The sequence below is a fragment of the Cervus canadensis genome, chromosome 3 (genome assembly GCF_019320065.1).
Source record: "Cervus canadensis isolate Bull #8, Minnesota chromosome 3, ASM1932006v1, whole genome shotgun sequence".
NCBI classification, from domain to species: domain Eukaryota; kingdom Metazoa; phylum Chordata; class Mammalia; order Artiodactyla; family Cervidae; genus Cervus; species Cervus canadensis.
The window spans coordinates 78,319,317-78,342,826 of record NC_057388.1 but is presented as its reverse complement, the minus strand read 5'-3'; the positions used below and the strand labels follow the sequence as shown (position 1 = coordinate 78,342,826).

The 23,510-nt window shown below is 40.9% G+C and overlaps 2 gene segments (V, D, J or C); both read right to left on the bottom strand.

Moving 5' to 3' along the window:
* The window catches only part of LOC122438571, a 34,243-nt gene extending 24,009 nt beyond the window's left edge, over positions 1-10,234 (bottom strand). Inside the window, 2 exon segments of the V gene segment in view lie at positions 9,678-9,989; positions 10,131-10,234. Of these exon segments, the coding sequence occupies positions 9,678-9,989; positions 10,131-10,173 (355 nt within the window).
* LOC122438570 overlaps positions 1-22,618 on the bottom strand; it is a 57,962-nt gene extending 35,344 nt beyond the window's left edge. Inside the window, 2 exon segments of the C gene segment in view lie at positions 21,955-22,256; positions 22,382-22,618. Coding sequence covers positions 21,955-22,256; positions 22,382-22,424 — 345 coding nt within the window.
* Positions 22,619-23,510: the final 892 nt, after the last annotated feature.

The window sequence follows — 23,510 nt, the reverse complement described above, 5'->3', positions numbered from 1 at the left end:
GTAGAATCGACATATATACACTACCATGTGTAATATAGATAACTCGTGAGAAGTTGCTACTTGACACAGGGAGTCCAGCTTGGCTCTCTGTGATTACCTAGAAGGGGGGTGAGGGGAAGGGAGGAAGGCTCAAGAGGGGAGGTGTTATATGTATAATTATGGCTGATTTGTGTTGTTCTATGGTGGAACATTGTAAAGAAATTTTCCACCAATTATAAAATAAATTTTAAAAGGTAGAAAAAATATATTTAAAAAATCTCTTTTATTCTATCATAGGGAAACATATTTTAGGGTGGATAGGTGGTATGGTGGGAATGGGTATACAAAAGGAGACCAGATAACTATGATGATCTCTCTATAGGACATACAAAAAAACCTACATTTAAATATCATTTTTCTCTCCAAGTGGGATAAAGCAAGCTAAAGAGAGACAAGTAACTCAAATTCAAAATTTTTGTGGGTGAGTGGACAGTCACGTTTCATCACCAATACCTTACCTGCCTGACCCTCTCTGCAGGGTCACCAAATGAATGATATTAAATTTTATGAATATTGTACTATTGATGCACCAAAGGCATGAACTGGGTTTATTTCAAGACAATGCCAAAGAATGCTCAAACTACCACACAATTGCACTCATCTCACACTCTAGTAAAGTAATGCTCAGAATTCTCCAAGCCACGTTTCAGCAATACGTGAACTGTGAACTTCCAGATATTCAAGCTGGTTTTAGAAAAGGCAGAGAAACCAGATCAAATTGCCAACATCTACTGGATCATCAAAAAAGCAAGAGAGTTCCAGAAAAACATTTCTGCTTTATTGACTAATCCAAAGCCTTTGACTGTGTGGATCACAATAAACTGTGGAAAATTCTGAAAGAGATAGGAATACCAGACCACCTGACCTGTCTCTTGAGAAACCTGTATGCAGGTCAGGAAGCAACAGTTAGAACTGGACATGGAACAACAGACTGGTTCCAAATAGGAAGAGGAGTACATCAAGGCTGTATATTGTCACCCTGCTTGTTTAACTTATATGCAGAGTACATCATGAGAAACGCTGGGCTGGAAGAAGCACAAGCTGGAATCAAGATTGCTGGGGAAAATATCAATAACCTCAGATATGCAGATTACACCACCCTTATGGCAGAAAGTGAAGAGGAACTAAAAAGCCTCTTGATGAAAGTGAAAGAGGAGAGTGAAAAAGTTGGCTTAAAGCTCAACGTTCAGAAAACTAAGATCATGGCATCTGGTCCCATCACTTCATGGGAAATAGATGGGGAAACAGTGGAAACAGTGTCAGACTTTATTTTTTGGGCTCCAAAATCACTGCAGATGGTGATTGCAGCCATGAAATTAAAAGACGCTTACTCCTTGGAAGGAAAGTTATGACCAACCTAGACAGCATATTAAAAAGCAGAGACATTACTTTGCCAACAAAGGTCCATCTAGTCACGGCTATGGTTTTCCCAGTAGTCATGTATGGATGTGAGAGTTGGACTATAAAGAAAGTTGAGAGCCGAAGAACTGATGCTTTTGAGTTGTGGTGTTGGAGAAGACTCTTGAGAGTCCCTTGGACTGCAAGGAGATCCAACCAGTCCATCCTAAAGGAGATCAGTCCTGGGGGATCATTGGAGGGACTGATGTTAAGGCTGAAACTCCAATACTTTGGCCACCTGATGCGAAGAGCTGACTAATTTGAAAAGACCCTGATGCTGGGAAAGATTGAGGGCAGGAGGAGAAGGAGACGACAGAGGATGAGATGGTTGGATGGCATCACTGACTCAATGGACATGGGTTTGGGTGGACTCCGAGAGTTGATGATGGACAGGGAGGCCTGGCGTGCTGTGGTTCAAGGGGTCGCAAAGAGTCAGACACAGCTGAGCAACTGAACTGAACTGATTTCTTCCATTTTATAAAATAGATATTGAAGTCAATGTTCCCCTTTATCTTCATTTTCCTACCAAAGACTCCAGCATTGAGGTCCCTTTCTAATTTTATGGTAGGAAAAGCATATCTTATTGTAAAATTTGGTGTGCTTCCTTATCACACCAAAGTTAATTATAACTATTATTCAGCTACATTTTTCAACTTTTACATTTTTTGCTTACTTTTTTTTTATAGAGATAGAACAGACACATACCTTTCCTACCTTTGAGAATGAAATCTTATCCTGTGCTTCCTGCTAGGTCATCACAAGCCTCTTTCCTTCTACTTCCCTGAGTGACTTTGATCTTCTAGTTTGTTGCCATGGTCTGTACCTATGTTTTTTATCTTAGGTCTTCTCAAGTAGATTTCGGAAACTAGCAGTTTAAATAAAATAATAGTTTGTGCATTATAGCTTGTTTCCTTTTCTGCCCTGGGGGTTGATAATTTAGTAAGTGTTAACTCCAATATGGCAGGAGGAATCAGATAATATATTTGCAAATCCTAATTCTTTGATAAAGATACAAAATATACAGAATTTAAAAAGAATTGTGCCTGTTTTAAAGTTGTGTCCATATTGTTTCAATACTTACAGAAATGTAGAGAGAAATTGGCCCTGCTACCCTGACACAGAGGTGACTCCCAGCAAATGACATACAGTATGAATGTGTTGAGAACTGAAGAGCTGTCCCTTCTCTGCCTGGGCTGCTTGGCTTACATCTGTTTCTGTCTCACATCAGTTGGGAGTAGGGTTTCACCTTTTCTTACCATTTTGCCTGTGTTTTAAAATCTCCTTTCAAAAGCTTTCCTGTATAAAGTCAGTTCTTTGCTGAGAGTGTGAGGTGGAGTTAATGTGCCTCTACTTATCAATGAGGAATATTTATAGGAATAATATAGTTGAGCATTTAATAAATGTACGTTCAATATGTTTTCCAGGTATTTTTGTGATTTGTATGTGTTGAGGTGTAAGCATCTAAAACGATTCTAAAGTAGCTTCATTCCAGAATCCAGTTCTCATTTAGGAGACCACATGAGTTGTTACAGACTTTTTTTTGGAGTGTAATTTTTTACAATGTTATTTTAGTTTTTGCTGCCCAGCACAGTGAATCAGCCATGTGCCTGCATGCTAAGTCACTTCAGTCATGTCTGACTCTTTGCGACCCCATGGACAGTAGCCTGCCAGGCTCCTCTATTCATGGGATTCTCCAGGCAAGAATACTGGAGTGGGTTGCCATGACCTCCTCCAGGGGATCTTCCTGACCCAGGGATCAGAACCACCTTCCTGCATTGGCAGGCGGTTCTTTACCACTAGGACCACCTGGAGAGCCCCATGTATAAATATATCCTCTTCCTCTTGAACCTCCCTCCCATCCCTCCATCCCACACATCTATGTACAATGAAGTTTAGTACAAATGCTCCATTTCTTTTAAAGCTTCAATATTTCTGACAAATATGATGCCAAAACAGAAAATTCAGTGCAATGGTGTCATTCTGTTGAGATACACTAAGAATCCTATTTTGAATATTTAATAAATCTATATTCAATATGACTTCTGTAAACTTTTTAGGGGGAAGAGAAGTCATTTTAGTGCCATGATTAGAAGTAGAAGCATTGTTTTCACACATCAGTAGTAAAACATATTATGAGCTAACTGGAAAACAGCGGTTCCTACTGTTAGGAACAGTTAATACTCAGAATATAAAAATATGACCTAAATATTTCTCACATGACTTAATTGTCCAGACCATGCACTTTAGAATAGACAAGTCTCTATTGGATCCTAAACTTTGCAATGTAACCTGTCATATAATTTTAAGCAAGTACCGGAACTTCTCTAAATCTATTTCCTTACCAACAAAGTGGAAATAAGAAGATTCCTGTTGAGGAAAGAGATAAAGCATTGAAACTACTTATCATGGTGTCTGGCCCTCAGAAAATAGTCTCTAATATTAAAATATTTAACAGGATGGTTTAGGAAGATTTCCTCAAATGCTTCCACGAAACATAGTAACTATTACACCAATTAGGAAGAGAAACAAACTAGTCAGTTCAAGAACTCCTGCCTCTGAGCTACACACCATAGAACATGGGTCCCAACCAAGCCAGAATCTAGAATGCTTTCCTAGACTAGAAGCTGTTTGAGCATTAAGACTTGTTCTATCTGTGTCTTGTCCAATTTGGTCATCTGGATTGTTTTGGAAGTCCTTGAACATAGGTTTTAGAGCATTTGATGTTTTACAAGTTTTCCTCACCTAAATGGACCCAAATGTTTGTTTTCCTTGGAGGAGAAATCATTGAAAATACATATAATAGATGAAAGAAATAAAAAGAGAAAAAGAAGAGTTTGGACCAACTGGTTACTCACCTACTTTTCTACGTTTCCAGGAAAAGGATTCAAAGAATTAAAACTTTTTTTTTTAAATTTCCAGATGTTCAACTCTGTTGAAACTGCTCAGAAAATGCATCAGATAAAGGCTTCTGTTCTCACAATGACCAGGGCCAGTCTGTTAGCAATGTGGGAATGTATTTCTAAAAGGAGGAATCTCTTCAGTAACTGAAAATGCAAATATACCATCACAAGTGTATTTGTGAAATGTGAGTAATGTTCTTCATTTATTGGGCAACAAGATTCTTTACCATGCCAACACACGGTGAGAAAATAAGTCCTGTGATAACTTATTTTTCCTAGGATAAAGAAAGAAATTTGCAGAATTCTTTCTCCTTTGTTCTTTATTGAAACTAAAACTGGAAAGTAATATCCATTTCTCTGATATGTTGAAAGTAATTAGCCTCCAACTAATAAAAATAAATGAAAAATAAAATAAAATTAAATTCATCTCCATTAAATAAATAAATAAATAAAAGAAAGTAGTCTCTTGGAGGCTGTTGTGTAATCTTAAACCATTCATCCTAGATCATGGGAAAAAGAAGTTGCCAGAAGCAGCTGAGTATTCCTTTGAGCACAGATGAGCTGACCATCTGCCAGGCCCCAGAGAGGACAGGCCCTGACTATTCCCATGTCCTCGCTAGATCCGCCTGGTTCCATCTTTAGTCCAGGGAGCAGGCATTGCTTCTGCCCTGAGGATGAAAGTAAAAAGAGGACATGGTGGGCAACTGCTCATTCACAGTGGCTCACATCCCTCAACATAATAGAAGAGGAAGAGAGACCTGGATGAATATTTTGTTTAAAACATTTTTTTTGTAATTAAAAATTAAGTTATTCGTGCTTTCAGTTGTCAAATACTCTTTGCACCTATGTAGATTTGAATGATACTTACTCGGTACCTCTCTGATACCTTGTGATCTGTTTTTTCTTATTCTAAGACCGTGAGTTGAATTCTCAGAAGCTTTAGGAGTTGTATATATTTCAAAATTTATAAAAGTTTTGAATAATAAAATGCAAAATATAAGTACAAAGTTGTAAAATCATTTATTTAATCATTTATTAACTTTTAAGGAAATACAAGAACTATAAAAAGAAAGAGTATTAGATATTAGTAAAGGGCACTAAAATTAAACATGAATAAATGAAAGATATATCATAGTTGTGAAAGAAAAACTCAAAATCATAAAGATGCTAATCTTTCCTAAATTCATGTATATGCTTATAATTCCAATCAGAATTAAGAAAATATTTTGTTTTTGTTCTATGGTATAAGCGTTGGGGAGTAAGCTAGTTAAGTTATATAAATATGAAATAATTTAAAAATTATTTTTTAAGAATAACAATGAATAGACATTTGGCATAGCAAACCTCATCTGCTATTGCAAATAATGTGATAAGAATATAGGAATATTGAGACATAAATGAAACAGAAATCTTCCAGCCAATACTCCAAGTATATACTGAAATAAAACTACTACAAAAGCATGTTTAAATGTTGGAGAAATGATAGGTTATTTTAAAACTAGACTTGAACTATAGGTTATTTGTTATGAAAACAAAAATAGCTTTCTATCAAACACCATATGTTAGATTTATATTTAACAGCATCTAGAGACGTGAGCTAGAAAGAACAAGCAGGAAACTAATTGGGTCCTTGGGTAGAGAAACTTGGAATAGAAAAGTGACAAGAGAACAGGAGGCATACTTAATTTCTAAGGAAGAAGAATGTAGACAATCTTTCCTTTCTACAGCATTTCCAAATCATTATTTTTTTAAAAAGAATTCATTACGAGAAGATACTGAAGACTGTAGAGAGGAGAGTGACTTGATCAGCTCTGAGCTTTAGGAAGATCAAGTGCAGATAGGTGAATTGGGCAGGGGAGCAATCCCAAGGAAAGCAGACATGTTTCAGAGACGGTCGCCATAAGTCACTGAGAGGCGTCTGAGGACCCAGGTTACTGTAGTGACAGTGAGGATGGACAGAAGGGCTGGTACCATAAATATTAACATGTTTTTCAGAATTTCTAAGGTATTCACGTGGGAAAATTCAAATTATTAATGCTGAAAGTAAAGAAAAAGATGTTTTAATATCCCAATACACACACTGTGTGGTGGAGCTTCATGGTCAAGATTGTAGGGAGGCATCCTATCCAAGTCCTTCAGGAAGATTTCAATCACCTCACAGCAAACCAGGGTAAAGTGGGAGCTGGGTGCAAATATTCTATTTGTTCCTGTGCCAAGGAAGATACAGGAAGTTTGAAATTTTGGGATGTTCTTCTCCAAAGACCTATTCTTTCAGTGTAGGAAACGATTCCAGAAGCAGTTTTACTGACCCCTCTTACTGGTTCAACCATGCCAAGTGTGACAAAAGTAGACCCTCCCATTTTCTTATTTAGTGAAGTGAAAGTCACCCCCTTGTGTCTGACTTTTTGTGACCCCCATGGACTGCAGTCCGTGGGATTCTCCAGGTCAGAATACTGGAGTGGGTAGCCTTTCCCTTCTTTGGGGGATCTTCCCAACCCAGGGATCTAACCCAAGTCTCCCACATTGCAGGCAGATTCTTTACCAGCTGATCTACCACGGAAGCCCTTTCTTATTCAGCTACATATTAATTTAAATCTTCTAACTCCACTAAGACTTCTGGCACCTCCTTGGTGCTCAGCACTTGCCGACTGCTTTTGGCAGCAGAGAGGAAGCAGAGAGTAATGGGCGTATCTCAGCCAAGGCTGTGGTTTTGTCTTTCAGTTATCTGGGCTCCAAGTGGCTCCTGGGAGGAAAGCTCATCGTGGAGGACTCCTGTCTGTCTCACTAATACCCTCTTTAGTCAGGGCTGAGGCTACAGATAACAATGACAAGCACTAATGGTCATTAGTGTGTGATCAGCACAGGTCTAAGTTCTCTATAAGTTTTAACCCAATAAATCTTCCACCAATCCTACAACATGGGAACACTTATTACATCCTTTTAATTAATGGAGAGACTGAAGCTGAGAACATTTAATAAGGTTGCTGTATGTCTTGTGTGGGTACCTACATATATTAGAAAAAAGGGGTGTCATAGGTGGAAAGGGACACGCTCCAACACAGTTTTTGAACTGCGCACAGTAAGTCAATTAACACTCTGTACAGCTGCTTCCAAAAATCCTTGATTCACTTTGGAATTTTTTCAATGTGGAGGCCGCCTCCTCCATGAACTTGTCCTCTCTCAGCTCAGGCAAAATGACCTCTTAGTCACATCATACACCCTAATGCTCAGGTTCTTATCACAAAGGATTTTCCATTTCTGAGCAGCTCTCAGGCTGTTACCAGTGAGGTCAGGAATGTGTCCAAAAGAATTTCAGTGAAGAATTCCAGCAAAGAAAGTGGTCAAACCAACCTATCAATTCAGTGCCCATGACTGAGCTGGAAGTCCTCTACCCTCTTTTCCTGCCACCTATGGAGACTATTTCTGTCCTTTCCAGCAGCACAAAATGTGATAATCAAGGGGCATGTCTTTGTGTTCCATCCTGATACTTTTTTTGGCTCAATAGAGTTGTTATGCCTACTTTTTCTCATAAAAATTCTTATAACTCAGATTTCAGGAAAAATTTGTTGTATTAAATATTCTCTGTAGTGAGTTCTCTACATTACCCCCATACCCAAAATTTGAATTCAAAGCAGATCAAAGAAATAAATGTGCAGAACAACACTGGAAAAATATAAATTACAGTAAGTTTATGCTTCAGGCTTTCTGAAGTTCTGAAATAGTTAAAATACATGGTTCCTGGTCCAGAGGGGCAAGTTCAAATTGGCTCCATTACTATCCAATCCCTTCTTCTCTGCAGTCACAGAAGTGAGAAGGACCTGAAACTTTGACTTGTGGTTGTGGAATTATGGAGAAGTGTGGTGACTAGGGAGAGCAGAAGCATCCAGGGTGCAACAGAACAGGAGGGATTCTGGGTTGGAGACAAGCCCAGGAGCAATATTCTAGAATGCTTTCCTGTGTCAGGCTGGGAATCAGCCCATTTCAGAGGGAGACATGTCACTTATCTGCTACTGTTAGCACAGCAGTTCTTATAAATCAACTTGAATAAGAATCAGCTATGGAGCTTAAGAATCCGCCTGCACTACGGGAGACCTGGGTTGGATCCCTGGGTAGAGAGGATCCCCTGGAGAAGGGAAAGGCTACCCACTCCAGTATTCTGACCTGGAGAATTCCATGGACTGTATGGGGTCGGAAAGGGTCAGACACGACTGAGCAACATTCACTTTGGGGTGGAGCTTATTGAAGCCTCATTTCCAGCTGTCAGCCCAAGATTTGTGTTCATGGTGTTGAATGCAACCCAGAACGTGCACTTTTACTCAAATCCAGATATTTCTGATGCAGGTGGTCCATGGACCACAGTTTAAGAAACACTGTTCTGATAGATATTTGAAGGATCCAGTACAAAAGAGACATATACATATGAATCTGGCATTTCTGTACTTCAGTATCAATTTATGTTCTTAAACTTAACCCAGTAAGAAAGCCTCAGCCCTTTCTTAATTGACCTTTCAGTTGAAATAGATACCACTCATTGTCTGGTTGTTCACCCAAATTGTTTTTTCAGATGAATTATTGAGAGAAATACAATCTGATAAGTCTCATTCCAGTTTGGGATTTGGTCATATCAAAGTAGGAGGGAGGGTGGAAACAATCTCTGGCTTTGCTTGTTTAAAACAGAACAGTTCTGGCTCTGGGTTGAACAGAAGGTGTAAGAAGAATACAATGGTTAGCCCAACTACAGCAATCACCTTTTTCCTACACTTTCCCTGTGTCGGCCATGCCCTGGTTGGTGATGTAAGGAAAATATCAGTTTGTTCAAAATATAAATCAGATACCAGCTTGAGGTTCAGAAAGTCCAAATTTTCATTCCATCTTTTCTCATTCTTCATAATCCTGAATAATGTAGGTGCTTCATTCCCTGCCATCTGCTCAGGATAATGACTGGATGAATGATTCAGTATAGCTAATCATTTCATTCCATTCTCCTAAATATCTCCAGGAACAGATCAATCCGAGGTGCCCTGTCTATCCTAAAGAGAAGGTGAAATAGACTCCACTAGCTCCTAGGGGAGCTAAAAGAATATGTTGCCTGGCAGCTGCTTGCCTGAGGCCTAAAGGTGGGGACCTATTTTTAGGAAAAATGTGGCTTCTGAGAGGAGGGGTGAGTAGTAACTGAATATAAATGTTGGGGAATGGGCATTGAACTCAGGATTTCTCTTCCTTCAGAGTAAAGAGAATTGGGGGCAGTGAGTGAGGCAAGGGCTGCTCTAGACTGTATATCACGGCTGTGCTTGGCCGTGACAAGCAAAATTTCCAGTGCAGTGTAAAGGCAGTCTAAACCAACGTGCTTCTCCCAGGCAGCACAGTAGTACATTCCAGAATCACTTTCTTGCAGGTTTGAGATTGCAAAAGTATAGCTCTTCTCTTTATAAACTTTGTACTTCCCTTCACTGACTCCTGATTCCAACGTAACCTTTGAGTAGGAGATGTCGTAGTAAAGAAGGCGTTGGGGAGCTGTGCCCTCCTGGTACTTGTACCAGTGGATATATTTGAGGGTTTGGGTAATAAGATCACAAATGATTTCAACAGACGACCCAGTCGCCTTAGTGATTGACATCTTCTCCCCTTCCGTGTTGGAAGACACCCGCGTGACTGAAATTGGAAAAGCAACAAAAAATAATGAGGAAGAGGAAACACCATTTCTTAGTATGACCACCCCCCGCCCCGCAACACACACACACCGTTGCCACAAAACACAGAAGAATCCCCCCAACATTCAGGCAACACACTTACCAGGAGCCAGGAAAACCAGAAGCAGTGCTGGGACCCGCATCATGCCTGGGACGGTGAGCTGGACTGGGTTCCCAGTATAAGTGGCAGGCAGGTCAGGCAGCGAATACTTCTCTTAAAGACCACCAGGCTGAGCCCAGAGTGGGTGGGGCTGGTTGGGACCTGGGGAGGAGCCCCACCTCTCTGTACCAACGCCTTTCTGGAGGGCCCCCCTGTGGCAGGCTGAGAGCAGCCACCTCCCCCACAGGAGAAGAGAAGGCTGAGCTCCGAGAGCTCAGAACTGCAAGCAGAGGGATCAGATGGAGGGGCAGGCAGAGAAACGTGGACAAGCTTGCCTGGTGCCTAGTGGAGTGAGCAGAGCTGAACTGGGCTAAGTTCCCATCAGTTCAGTGTTTCAGTGTTAATGTTGATGCAGTGGTCTTGCCCAGTGACTAAACGTCTTTATATTCTTTCCCTTAACTATCATTCCTTTTACACCTGTAAGCAAACTCTGAGGCAACAACTAGCAAACCTAATAAGAATCAAATCTGCCTTATTATAAGAAATTAAGATCATTTATGTGGGTCTACATTTGATTCTCCTTAAAAGTAAATGGAAAAAAAATGAAACACACACAAAAAAGTAAATGGATGGGTGTTTGTGTGCATGTCTTATAAATCAATTCGATGGAGGATTTATGTTCATTCTCAAGTAAAATGTTGCCTCATATAGAGTTTCCAGATTTCATTTTTAAAAAAAGAGCTTCGCAGTATTTTGAACAAACTGAAACTAAAAAGACAGTTTTCATTTATTTGGAATTCAGGGAAATGCAAATCAAAGCATCAATGAAGTATCACCTCATCCCTGTCAGAATGGCTATTATTAACAAGGCTGGAAATAACAAGTGTTGAAGATGTGGAGAAAAGAGAACCCTTGTGCACTGTTGGTGGGAAAGTAAACTGGTGTAGTGCTATGGAAAACAGCATGGAGCTTCCTCCGTAAGTTAGAAGAGGAGCTACCACATGATCCAGCAATTCCACTTCTGAGTGTTTATCTGTTCATCTGAGTGTTTTTGAAAACAAAAACACTAAAATATATCTAAAAGCCTATGTTCATTGTTTATAACAGCCAAGACTTAGAAACAAGTCAAGTACCCATCAGTGGATGAATAAAGTCGCTGTGGTATATATGCATGTATAATTACCAATATGTGGCCCCTAATTTCCTACTTTACAGCTCTATCTCTTGACTTGTTCTTTTTCTCTCTCTACTGTTCTGCTTCTCTTCTTCCCCATTGTACCACTCTTTATGTCCCTCTGTCGGTCCACATCTTTGCCCACAGATCTTTTCCCTTTCCTACTGCAACCCTACCAAGGCTCCTTCTCTGTCTTTTTTTTTTTCCAGATCTGACTTCTTCCCTTTCCCTCTTTCTCTTTATCTGTCCTCTGTTTTAAAATTTCCTTCCTCATCTCTATTTCTGTCACTTTCTCTCTCTCTACTTGTCTGTCTCTAACACCTATCTTTCCTTTTCTATTTCTCCATTTATGACTCTTAGGGATTTTACCTCTCTGTTTCTATCTCTCTTTCCATTTCCTCCCATGGTCACCATAACAATTTTAATTTCTCTGTTAATCCAACATCTGCAATATCTCAGGATTGGCACCTGTTAATTTACCTTTCCATATTAAGATGATGAGATTTTCTGAGTCCCCTGTAAGTTGAGTAATTGGGGATTGTATTCTGCACATTTTGGATATTAGGTTATGGGCTCTAGGCTGTATTTTTAAATACTACGGCAAGTGCTGAGTTTTTTTGTTAGCTAAGAATTGACCTAGGTATGGAATGTAAGTTCCTACCTGCTCTTGAAGGGCGGGTCCAAATACTGCAGTTTTTGAGGACTTTGCAGTGCTATTCACACTGCGTTGTGTGGACCACCAAGGGTAGTTTCAAAGTAAAATGTATAGAATATGGTTGTGACTCTATAACCATACCTTTCATAATGTAGATTTTTATAAACATTTTCCTTAGAGGTATAAATTTGTGAATATTGAAAAATACCTCAGAGTCCCAATAACCAAATAATGATGATTTAATTCATTTTGTTGACTGAACCAGAATATCTCTGTGTCAGACATTAACCACAAACCCTAACTTCTGCAGGCAGCGAGGATAACTGTCCTGGGAGGATGGTACGGTCCTTGTCTCCACTTACACGGAGACAGGTGAGACTGAGGGTGAGTGACTGGTCCAGGGTCCCACAGATGACAGCGGCAGAGCCAGGACTCAGGCTCCCCATCTGGTACCAGGATCAGCTCTGGTTCTGAGCAGCACGGTTGTCTCTGGAGTGTACAGGAGCTTCTGAGATGACAGACATGGTTCAGTCACAGCAGTTGGGCTCCATGTGCCTCCAGGTCGGAGCACATTGTTCAGTCCCTTCAAGTCGTCAAAGGAAACCTTTTATTCTCACAAATTTGAGCAGATAAATATACAGTCAATTGTAAAAGCAGTAACTCTGCTTAAATATTTAACCAAAAAAGGAAAGAGTAGATCTTAAAACTTTGTCTTGGAAGAAAAAAATAATCTGTAACTATATACAGTGAGGGATGTTGACTTAGTCTGGTGACCATTTCAGCATATATACAAATATCAAATCCCTATGTTGCATGACAGAGACTAATGTAATGTTTTATATCAATTATATCTCCACTGAAAAATAATAAAAAATTTTTGAAAGAAGGGGAAAGTAGTGGACTGAATGGAGTAGCTGGGCAGCTGGCACTGGGGCAAGGGAACCAGCAGAGGCAGCCAGAGTCACAGCAAAGAGAAGCCCCGTCCTGCATCTGCGGTTCTCAACACATCTCAACCTCTCGTTTCCACAACAGTGTTCAGACATAAAGCAAAAATGCGGGCATATACAGAGCAGATCATCTTCTAAAATGCTTTAAAACAAATTCTTGGGTGGCCTCAACCACGGTCTATGCAGTATCTATGTCACGGCTTATGTTTGGTACATGAACTTTGTTATAAAAATACAGGGTGAAAAACAGATTTTTGCCTTTTCATGTTACATTTCAAGTGTATTTTGTGTCCTGTCCTTTTCTACATGAAAAAAAAAAACCTTCATTGAAAGTCATCAGAAGACAAAAAAAATTCTTAAAGATGGAGTTTCCTTTTTGAAAGTTGAAATGAGGACACCCCCTGCTGATGTTAGTGAATGGCTAGTAAAGAGTTAATTAACTGTAATTACCTCACAGACGTGGTACCATACGCACATAAGTACTATATCCACATACATTAATCACCTGCCTGTGGCTAGTAAGATACTATCATGGTCCACCCTATATTCAGAGAGACTGAGTCTGATCCTTTAATGTAAAGTTGGAGAAAAGGCTTATGCTGTGTTCCTAATCAAAAAATCTCTCTTAATATGTTTGAGTAGCATTTCTTTGTAAGTAAAATCTCTTTTTATTTTGCTTTGCAGAATGGAATTTTTTGTTTCATGTCTCAGATTTCTTTGGTGTTTTTTAACACCCTACATTTTTCTTCTGTTATTTAGCTCATGCATATTCACTATTTGTACAACTGTAAAAAATAATAAAACTAAACATGTCAAAATGATTAGTTTTATTTTTCTTGCTTTGCATTGCATATTTGGCCTTAAGTCTTGGAATCACAACAAGAAGACATGATGGATGGTGAATACATATAAAAAGTACCAAACATTTTGTATTATGTATCATGAAACAATAGTTTTCTTATAGATGTATTCCCTAAAATAGTCTGAGTACTCTTATTTTGAACCCATTCTATGAAATCATTTTCCCTTGTGTTTAGCTAATTTGAATTCAAATGAACTCAATTATATTGTGAGTTGTTTTTGTAAAACAGAAATATTCAATGCAATGCTTCATGGGAACGCAGTGTGTCTGTCAATTTCCTTTCATTATTCACCATCATTCAAGTAAAATCCAGCTGTACGATGGAGATGGTCTGGCTTGTGTGGGAATTGGTCATTTATGCAGCTCTAATCAACTCTATCCATGCTTGGTCTAAGAATGGGCCACAGGACAGAAATGCAGCTGGAGGCTCCCTGGGAGGCTGGGGTCTAAGCAGGAGCAGCTCCTTACATGGAGAACATGGAGGAGGGAGAGCACCAGGGTCTGGCCTTGGACTAAGACCTCAAGAATTCAGTGGTGTCATCACAATGATTTGTCCGCGTCTACAGCACGACCACAGATGGGGCCTGAGCTGGACATCAGGGTGTGACTTTAACCTGAGAAGGGACTCCACCCCTGACACTGGCTGCACCACTTAGATGCAACCAGTCCTCCTAGGAGGGCAAGGCCCCCCAGATGTTGACTTTCAGAGCAGAGACCAAGAGGAATGAAGGATGTGATTTGAATGTGCCCTGAGGTCAGAATGTGAGAGCTGAAACCATGATCTCAGCAGTGGAGCCCTGCTTCGCTCTGAGACTGGACAGATGGAATCCAGGGCATGGATCCCATCCTGGGCCTGCTGGGTGGGGAGGGGGTGGGATACCTGCTCTTCAAGCTCATGCGTCTGAGCAGCCCTCTGCTATTCACCCGTCATGCTGCCATCTGATGTTAGTGCCCCAGTAAGCCTTGTTGAAGTTAACTCTGTAGTCATTTTGTCCCTTTTGGGGCATTTACATGACTTAGTATATGACACTCGCACAGATGAGAGAGCAAGGCCTTGGAACCTCTGCTCCTATGAGGAAAAAAGCCCTTCACATCTGTCCATGCAGCTTGGTTCAGGGATCAGGTCTTGTGTCACCCTGTTTACACTGAGAAAATGAAACCAAGAAGTAACAGCCTCAGTAAGTCACAGATCATGGAGGAGCACAGGTGGTTGGTGGAAAGTCAGGGATGATTTTAGGGCTGCAAAGAAGCCCTGTCTGCTCCTTCATTCAGGGTCCAGAACATGGCAGAGGAGCAGCACCTGAACAGCCTATGTGTAAGTTTCCCAACTTATATAGGAGCTGATAGGAGGAACTTTATATGTGTAGAATGGGGAACCTGGACCCATAGCCTAGAGTGTTTTAATAACGATCACATGTGAGTGTAGAAGGATATTTTCTTCCATTAGCTGTGACCCTTTGAAAGTGAGCAAAGTTGGCCATGGTTTAACTGTTCTCATTTCCTTGTGACACCCCGGCTACCCCTTGCACAGCCTCAACCAGTAGGGGCCAGTTTGAGCATTTTCCAAGAATCAACCACATTAAGCAGGGAGTGTAAACAAAAGAAGCATGAGAAAATGAAACTCCATCAGCATATCCGTCCCCTCCAGCTGCCATTCGGGCTGGCTGTCACTCCCACCCCCACTGCCCTCCCCTATCCGGACCTCCCAGGCCAGGGCAGCCCAGGGCGAGTTGGGGCAGGAGGTTGCTGAGATGTCGGAAACCACTGGAGACACTGCCCAGCAGGACCCTGGCTGTAAAATCAGCTGCACAAAACTTTCAGTGATTTGCAAGTTTCCCCCTTTCCTCCTACACTTAATACACTGTTTTATCACAATGAAGAAATAGTTCCAAATCTCGAAGACCAAGGTCACATATTTTGTCTAGAGAGGTCTGATCAAATTCATAACAACCAAGGAATTGATTTAAATTAGATTTCATCCATCTTGTATCTGATTGGTCTTTTATGTTTTAGAATGGGAACCTCTATGTGGTTTTTCACGGATTTATTTCACAGTGAAGCTAATTGCATGCTTCCTTGATGCCTGAAATCCAAGCTGGCAGCGCTGGAACTGTTACCTGCTGGCTCAACCCAGCTGCACATTACAATTACTGAAAGAGTGTTTTTAAAGTCTGATGCCCGGCCTGTGATGAAGTCTGGACCTCAGTGACTTTTCTTTCTTATGCATTTATTTACTTAGCAATCTGTTTCTCTAATAATTAATTACAGTTATAATAAGAGGGCCATTGATATATCGGGAAAAAAAAATGCAGCCTATTTTAAGTCAGGCCGACCTGGCCCATGTAGAACCCAGCACTGATCTGTGTTTAAATTTGAGCATATTTCTTAGTCTCTCTGGGACCTCGTTTTATTGTGAGTGAACTAGACACACTGGGAATCATGAGATTCCCTGGTGAAAGATAGAAACTGAGTCCCTGTTCCATCCACCTCTAACCTGTCTGTAGGGAATGAGGCTAGAGATGGCTTTCAGGGCTTTGTGTACGTATGGAATCTATTGATTTTACAGTAGAGCCATGAGAGTAGAAGCTAATGTCGTTCAGGACTTGCATGGATTAAGCATCATTAGCTCATCTATTCCTCATGCTCCAGGAAACAGGGCACTGTGACTTCATTACATAGTTGAAGATTCAATGGCATAGAGCCTTCCTTCCAACACTGCCTGAGGTCACACAGATGCTAATACAGACTCAGGGTTCAAATCCAGGTCCTTAGGGGTCAAAATCTACGTGTTAACCCTCCACCTGACACCCCTCTGGTGTTGGTGTAGCGTCATGGGGTTAATGTGAGAATCAGCAGTCGATGTTTGTGAGACACGAGTACAGTCTGAGCACACGCAGTGCAAGTCATGCTGGGTGTCACACTGTCACCACAGGAGCGTTTCAAGCCAACGACTCCGAAGCTGGCAATTTTGGAAGAGAAGAACCCTGTCACCTCAGTTTGGCTGTGGCAAACGCTCCAGTATTCTTATCTGGAAAATTCCGTGGACAGAGGAGCCTGGGGGGCTACAGTCCATGGGGTCACAAAGAGTCAAACACAACTGAGTGACTCACACACACACACACACACACACACACACACACACACACGCCCATGGGAGCCAGTGGCCCCAAAGAAAGCACCATAACCACGTTAGACATAGAAATGTGTTAGTGACCATTATTACAACCAATGTTGAATTTGATAGCTCAGTTGTCACGCTTTTTCTAACCTTCATTATATTTCATGAAATTAAAGTACTCAGAGACAAATGTGAGCTTTTGATATATTTAATTTTTTGTGCCTATTATGAAAATCAAGGTGCAGAATTTAAGTACCAAAGCTGGCAGCCCCAGGGTGTATAGCAGTGAAGGTCCCAGCCGTGGTCTGTGTGGAGGAGCTAAAGGAGAAGAAGACAGGGAGCTGCCCACTGTGTGCGCTCAGGAGGTGCAAGGAGTCAAGGGCTGCAGGAGCTAATGGGGTTGTGGGGATAGTGGTGGGAGGGGCTCCCCTAGGCCAGCCCGGGACCCTGCCCCTGAGTAATGGCAGAATTCCTTGGTACAGAGTCAGACTGTCTGCCCAAAGATTTGAAAAACTCTTATAAAATAAAGATATAATAAAAAAATACCATGTGAATAGAAATAACCCAAATCAGAAAGGAAGCCAGTCTAGATCCTCAGCAGACACTTTCTGAGACAATAGATGATGAAGGAACATTGACCCTTTTGTGGCCCCTCTGTCACGAGCTCTTCCCATTGTTGCTGACACCTGTTCTCTTGTACATGCAGAAGGCAATGATGACAAAGTAGACTGCACTCTTGAGGAGGAGGAGGGGGAGGAGGTAAGTGCAATGGCAGAGGTGTTCACGAGCTGAAGCTGCAGGGTATCTAGAAGAAGTCCTTTGATTGGTTACCTGTTCCTTTGAAAGTTCAGGGAATAGTGATGGGAGAAGGTCACAATTAGTTATTTCTGATGACCTACTATAAAGTGACACCCTAGCACCACCAATCCTCAAGGTAAACAAGGCCCACCACCACCAGCAGAACTACCCAGAATCCAACTCAAAGTTCAAGTGAATCAACAATTTCTGCCAAATTCACTTAGAACCTTCTCAAATATTAGCAAATAATCTGTGTATTTAATGAATGAGTCCAGAAGGGGAAAAATTTTTTCTGAGAGATTTTAGCACCTTCTTTGCCCTCATCATGTCTCCTAATAATAATGGCAGTTAATCTTTATTAACCATGATCCAAACACCAGGTACTTATTCTGAGAACTTTGCAAGCAAAGCTCTAATCTTATTTCATTTTACAATAATCTATGAGATTGTTATTTTCAGCCCCATTTTAAAAATCAACTGAGGATAGAAAGAACTAATTTTTCTGATGTCACACATTTAGAAAATACCAGAAATCATATTTCATTCCCAGCAACCTGACTGTAAAGATCATGGTCTTAACTGCTCTGTAAGCCTTCATCTCCGTGTGCAACAAATACCTCAGACATGAAAAGGTTTAGCATGAATATCAAGTTGAATCACTGGTTTAGAAGCATCTGAGCCATTACATATTATGCATCAATGAGATTCCTATGAAGGGTAAAACCCATGAAATCTGCTGGCGTTCACAGTGGAGTGGGGTTGAGTCTATTAAAGAGAACATTGTATAAAATGGAAGAAAGTGGTTAACCCAAACTCTCAGACTCTTTAGGAGCTCATGCCTCATTCACCTCTCTGCCTTGAATGTCTCTCATCGTGGCTGTGATGTTATAGAACAATGGCACTTACTCGTCTTTGAAATTTTTCAGGAAGTACATGATGTCAAGAAATAATTAACATTAATTATGATGGGTCTGCCTTGGTTACTGAATGAACCACAAGGCTGAATGTGTTCCTGAGGAAATTTCCCTTTTCCATACTTCATCTTCACAGAGTCAGAACTCCAGAATCACTAGCATTTGGTGTGGAAAGGCTATCAGGGGCTGACCTGCTTACTCCCCTCGGTCAGGTCACATATTAGCTGAGTTCCGGACCCCCTGATACAGGGAGTGAAGGAGGGATCAGCAGGGCCAGAGCCAGAGCTTCTATTTCCTTTAGAACCTTCATGTAGGAGAAGGGGTCACAGACTTGTACTGATTCTGTGCTGGCTAAATGGATACCTGGTGGGAGACAATCCATATGTGTGTTCTTTTCTCTGTAATAACTGAGTTGGGTGTAATTACTCCCAATTGGTCAATGAGGACAACATAATGAATTTTCGCACTTTCATATAGCTAATAAAGAAAGAACTGGGGTTTAAAGTTTAATCTGTGATACTCAGAAGCCCATGCACTTACACTCCTGACCATTAGGCTGTCATGTCTTAGGGCCTTGGCTTTGGTATTCTTGCTCTATGTCTGTATCCTAGGGGAGGGATAGAGAATTAATTATGTGAACCATTGATTTGGGTAGTCTGGGTTGAATCCCCAGATTAGAGCTGTGTGGCTTCATTTGAAGGAACTTAATTTTAACAACTTACAAAAACACATCTACAAAGTAGGGGCAGGGAGAAATATTGTTAACACCATAAGGTGAGTAATGAGGATTAAATAGAAAATGCATGCACGATAAAGCACAATATCTTCCACATAAGAAATTTTTGGTAAGGGTCAGTTCATGTATTAGCTACTAGCACAACCAAAATTCTAGAAGCAAAGAGATATCATGCTTCCCTGGTTATTAGAAACAAAAGCCACACTAACTTATGAAGTCCACTGTTTAAATTCGGAACCTATAACTACACTTTGTAATTTAGAGTCATCTCACACCAAAACCAGCATTTATTGTGTCAAGATGACTCCCAGGAAATGATAATGTTGTTGTTTAGTCATTAAGTCATGTCCAACTCTTTCAGATCCCACGGACTGTAGCCTACCAGGCTCCTCCATCCATGGAATTCTCCAGGCAAGAATACTGGAGTGAGTCACCATTTCCTTCTCCAGGGGATCTTCCTAACCCAAGGATCGAACCCACATCTCCTGCATTGGTAGGTGGTTTCTTTACCATCTGAGTCACCAGGGAAGCCCCACATAATGAACAGCATAGTGCTATTCCTGTCATTATTTACATAAATACTTGGATTGTTTCATTACTTAATCATGCTTTATCCAATAAATAGAAATTCTCTATGTTTCAAACATTTTGTTCTACATCATAGAACAAAAATAAAATCTTTTCTTAATTCTGATAGGAATTATAGTCAGTTTACATACATGAATTTAGGAAAGATCAACATCTTTATGACATTGATCTTTTCCTTCATGAATATGTCATGTCTCTCCAATTGTGCAGGTCCAATTTTATGCAAAATTTAAATTCAAAGTGGATCAAAGAAATAAATGTGCAGAACAAAGTGTAAACAACATTGGAAAAATATAAATGACAAGAAGTTTTTGTTTCAATCTTTTTTAAAGCTCCAAAATAGTGCATGGTCCCTGGTACTGAGGCCCAATTTAAAGTCAGTACATTTACTATCCAATTCCTTCTTGCGTGCAGTCACAGGAATGAGAAGGACCAGAAACTTTGACCTGTGGTTGTGGGATTCTCATGGAGAAATGTGATGACCTGGGAGAGCAGCAGCATCCAAGATGCAGCAAGAAAGGAAGGACGTCTAGGCTGGGGATAAGCCCATGAAAACTGTGTTCACTCCTGTGTGAGGCCAGGAACTGGCCCATTTCAGAGGGAGGCATGTCAGTTTATCTGTTACTGCTAGCACAGCAGTTGATATAAATTGATATAAATCAATTTGAGTAAGAATCAGCTATGGAACTTATTGAAAAATGCACATTTTCAGTCTTCATTCCAAGATATGTGTTCACGATACTGGGTGCCATCCAGAATGGGGACTTTTATTCCAACCCAATGCTTCTGACTCAGGTGGTCCATGAACCACAGTTTAAGAAACACTGCTCTGATAGAAATTTGGAGGATACGATATAAAAGAGGGGCTTCCCTGGTGACTCAGTGGTGAAGAATCTGCCTGGAATGCAGAAGATGCAGGAGACCCAGGTTCGATCCGTGGGTTGGAAAGATCCCCTAGAGGAGGGCATGCAACCCACTCCAGTATTCTTGCCTGGAGAACCCAATGGACAGTACAGACTATCCCTGGCAGGCTACAGTCCATAGGATCTCACAGAGTCAGACACAACTGAAACAACTTAGCCCACTTGCATACACAAGAGACAACATACATATGAATACGGCATTTCTGTACTTCAGTATTAATTTTATGTCATTAAACCTAGCGCAATAAGAAAATCACACCCTTTCTTACAAGACTTTTCTGTTGATGTAGATACCACTCATTGTCTAATTGTTCACCTGAAGTGTTCTTTAACTTGAATTATTGAAAAAAAAGTTTCTAAGTCTCATTCCAGTTTGGAACTTGGTCATGTCAATATTGGGGGTGGGAGTGAAAAGAACTTCTGGCTTTACTTGTTTAATACAGAACAGTTCTGGCTGTGGACTGAACTTCAACAGAAGGTGTAAGTAGAATACTATGATTGGCATAACTATACCAATCCCTCTTTTCCTACATTCCATGTCCTGGTTGGTTATATGAGAAAAATATCAATTTGTCCAAAAGATAGGTCAGATACCAGCTTGGGCTTCAGGAATCCAAGTTTTCAATCCATCTTTGCTCATATTTCATAATCCTGAATAATAAAGATGCTTCATTCCTAGCTATCTTCTCTGGAAAATGATCAGATAAATGATTCAATAAAATAACCTTTCATTTTGTTCTCCTAAATATTCCCCTTAATAGGTCAATCCGAGGAGCCCTGTCTGTCCTCAAGAGAAGGTTGAATAGACTCCACCAGCTCCTAGGGAAGTTAAAAGAATGTGCTGCCTACCAGCTGCTTGCCTGAGGCCTTAAGATGGAGACCTGCTTTTAGGAAAAATCTTTGACCATAACAAACAATGGCCGTCGAGGGGAGGCTGTTGAGGTAGCAGTGACTGGGGCTGGGCGTTGAGCTCAGGATTTCTCTTCATTCAGAGTAAAAAGAACTGGGGTCAGGAAGTGAGACAGGCGTTGGTGTCGCCTGTGTATCACGGCTGTTCTGGCAGCCACAAGCAAAATTTCCAGTGCAGCGTAAAGGAAGTCTAAACCAATGTGCTTCTCCCAGAAGGCACAGTAGTACGTGCCAGAATCACTTTCTTGCAAGCTTGAGATTAAAATTGTGTAGCCTTTCCCTGTGCCTTTGTAAACGTGGTATTTCCCTTGGCTGATTCCTGGTTCCAACACAACCTTTGAGTAGGAGACATCGTAGTAGAGAAGGCGTCGGGGTACAGCTCCCTCCTGGAATTTGTACCAGTGGATATAGTTGTGTGTAAGATCACAATCGATTACAACAGATGACCCAGTGGCGCTCATGACTGACAATTTGTCCTCTTCCATGTTGGAAGATACCTGTGTGACTGCAATGGGGAAAGCAACAAAAAATCATGAGGAAGAGGAAACACCATTTCTTAGTATGACCCTCCCCCTCACCAATGTCAAAAAGTACAGAAAAGTCCCCAGAGCATCCAGGCAACACACTTACCAGGAGCCAGGAAAACCAGAAGCAGTGCTGGGACCGACAGCATGGCTGGGACAGTGAGCTAGACTGAGTTTCCCAGTAGATGTGACAGGCAAGGGAGTCAGCGAGGATCTCTCTTAAAGACCACCAGGCTGAGCCCAGAAGGGGTGGGTGTTGGGGGAGGCCTGGGGAGGAGCCCTGCCTCTTTGCACCAACCCCTTTCTGGAGGGCAGGCTGGGAGCAGCCACCTCCCCCACAGGAGAAGAGAAGCCTGAGCTCTGAAAGCTCAGAACTGCAAGCAGAGGAATCAGATACGGGGTGCACAGTGAAACCCGGACAAAACTTGCTTGTTGCCTGGTGGAGTGAGCAGACCTGAATCAGGCTAAGTTCCCTGCAGCTCAGTATTTCAATGTTAATGATGCTGCCATAGTCTTTCTCTCAAGGAACCACCTTTCTATCATTTCCCTGCACGACCTTCCTTTTTATATCTGTAGGTAAGCTTTGAGGCAACTACCCGCAAATCCAATAAGCATTCACCCCTCTTTTATTGTAAGAAATTGATACCGGGTAGGTTGATCTACATTTAACTCTCCTCAAAGTTAAATGTGTGTGTGTGTGCTTACAAATCAATTAAATAAGAGAAATTTTTGCATCATCAAGTAAAAGGCCTTCACCTAGGGTTGCTAGATTTAGTGGGGAAAAACATCCTACATAGTGCTATGCAACACTCAGATATACTTACACTAAAAAAATATGATGTTTATCTGAAATTCAGGAAAATGGATATCTAAACAACAATGAGATGTCATCTCACCACTGTCAGAATGGCTGTTATCAACAAGACATGAACTAACAGATGTGGGTGAGAATAAGGAGAAAATAGAATCATGCCCTCTTGGTGGAAATGTATACGAGCACAGTCACCATCAAAATAGTATGAAGGGGCCTTGAAAAATTAAAAATGCAACTACCATGTAATCCAGCAATTTTACTTGTGGGTATTGATCTGGGGGAAAAAAAAAAACAACAACACTGACTTGAAAAGGTATCTGTACTCCCGTGTTCATTGCTGCTTTATTTACAACAGTCAGAACTTTGCAACAACCTAAGTGTCCATCAGCAAACAGGTGAATGGGTAAAGTAGCTATAGTAT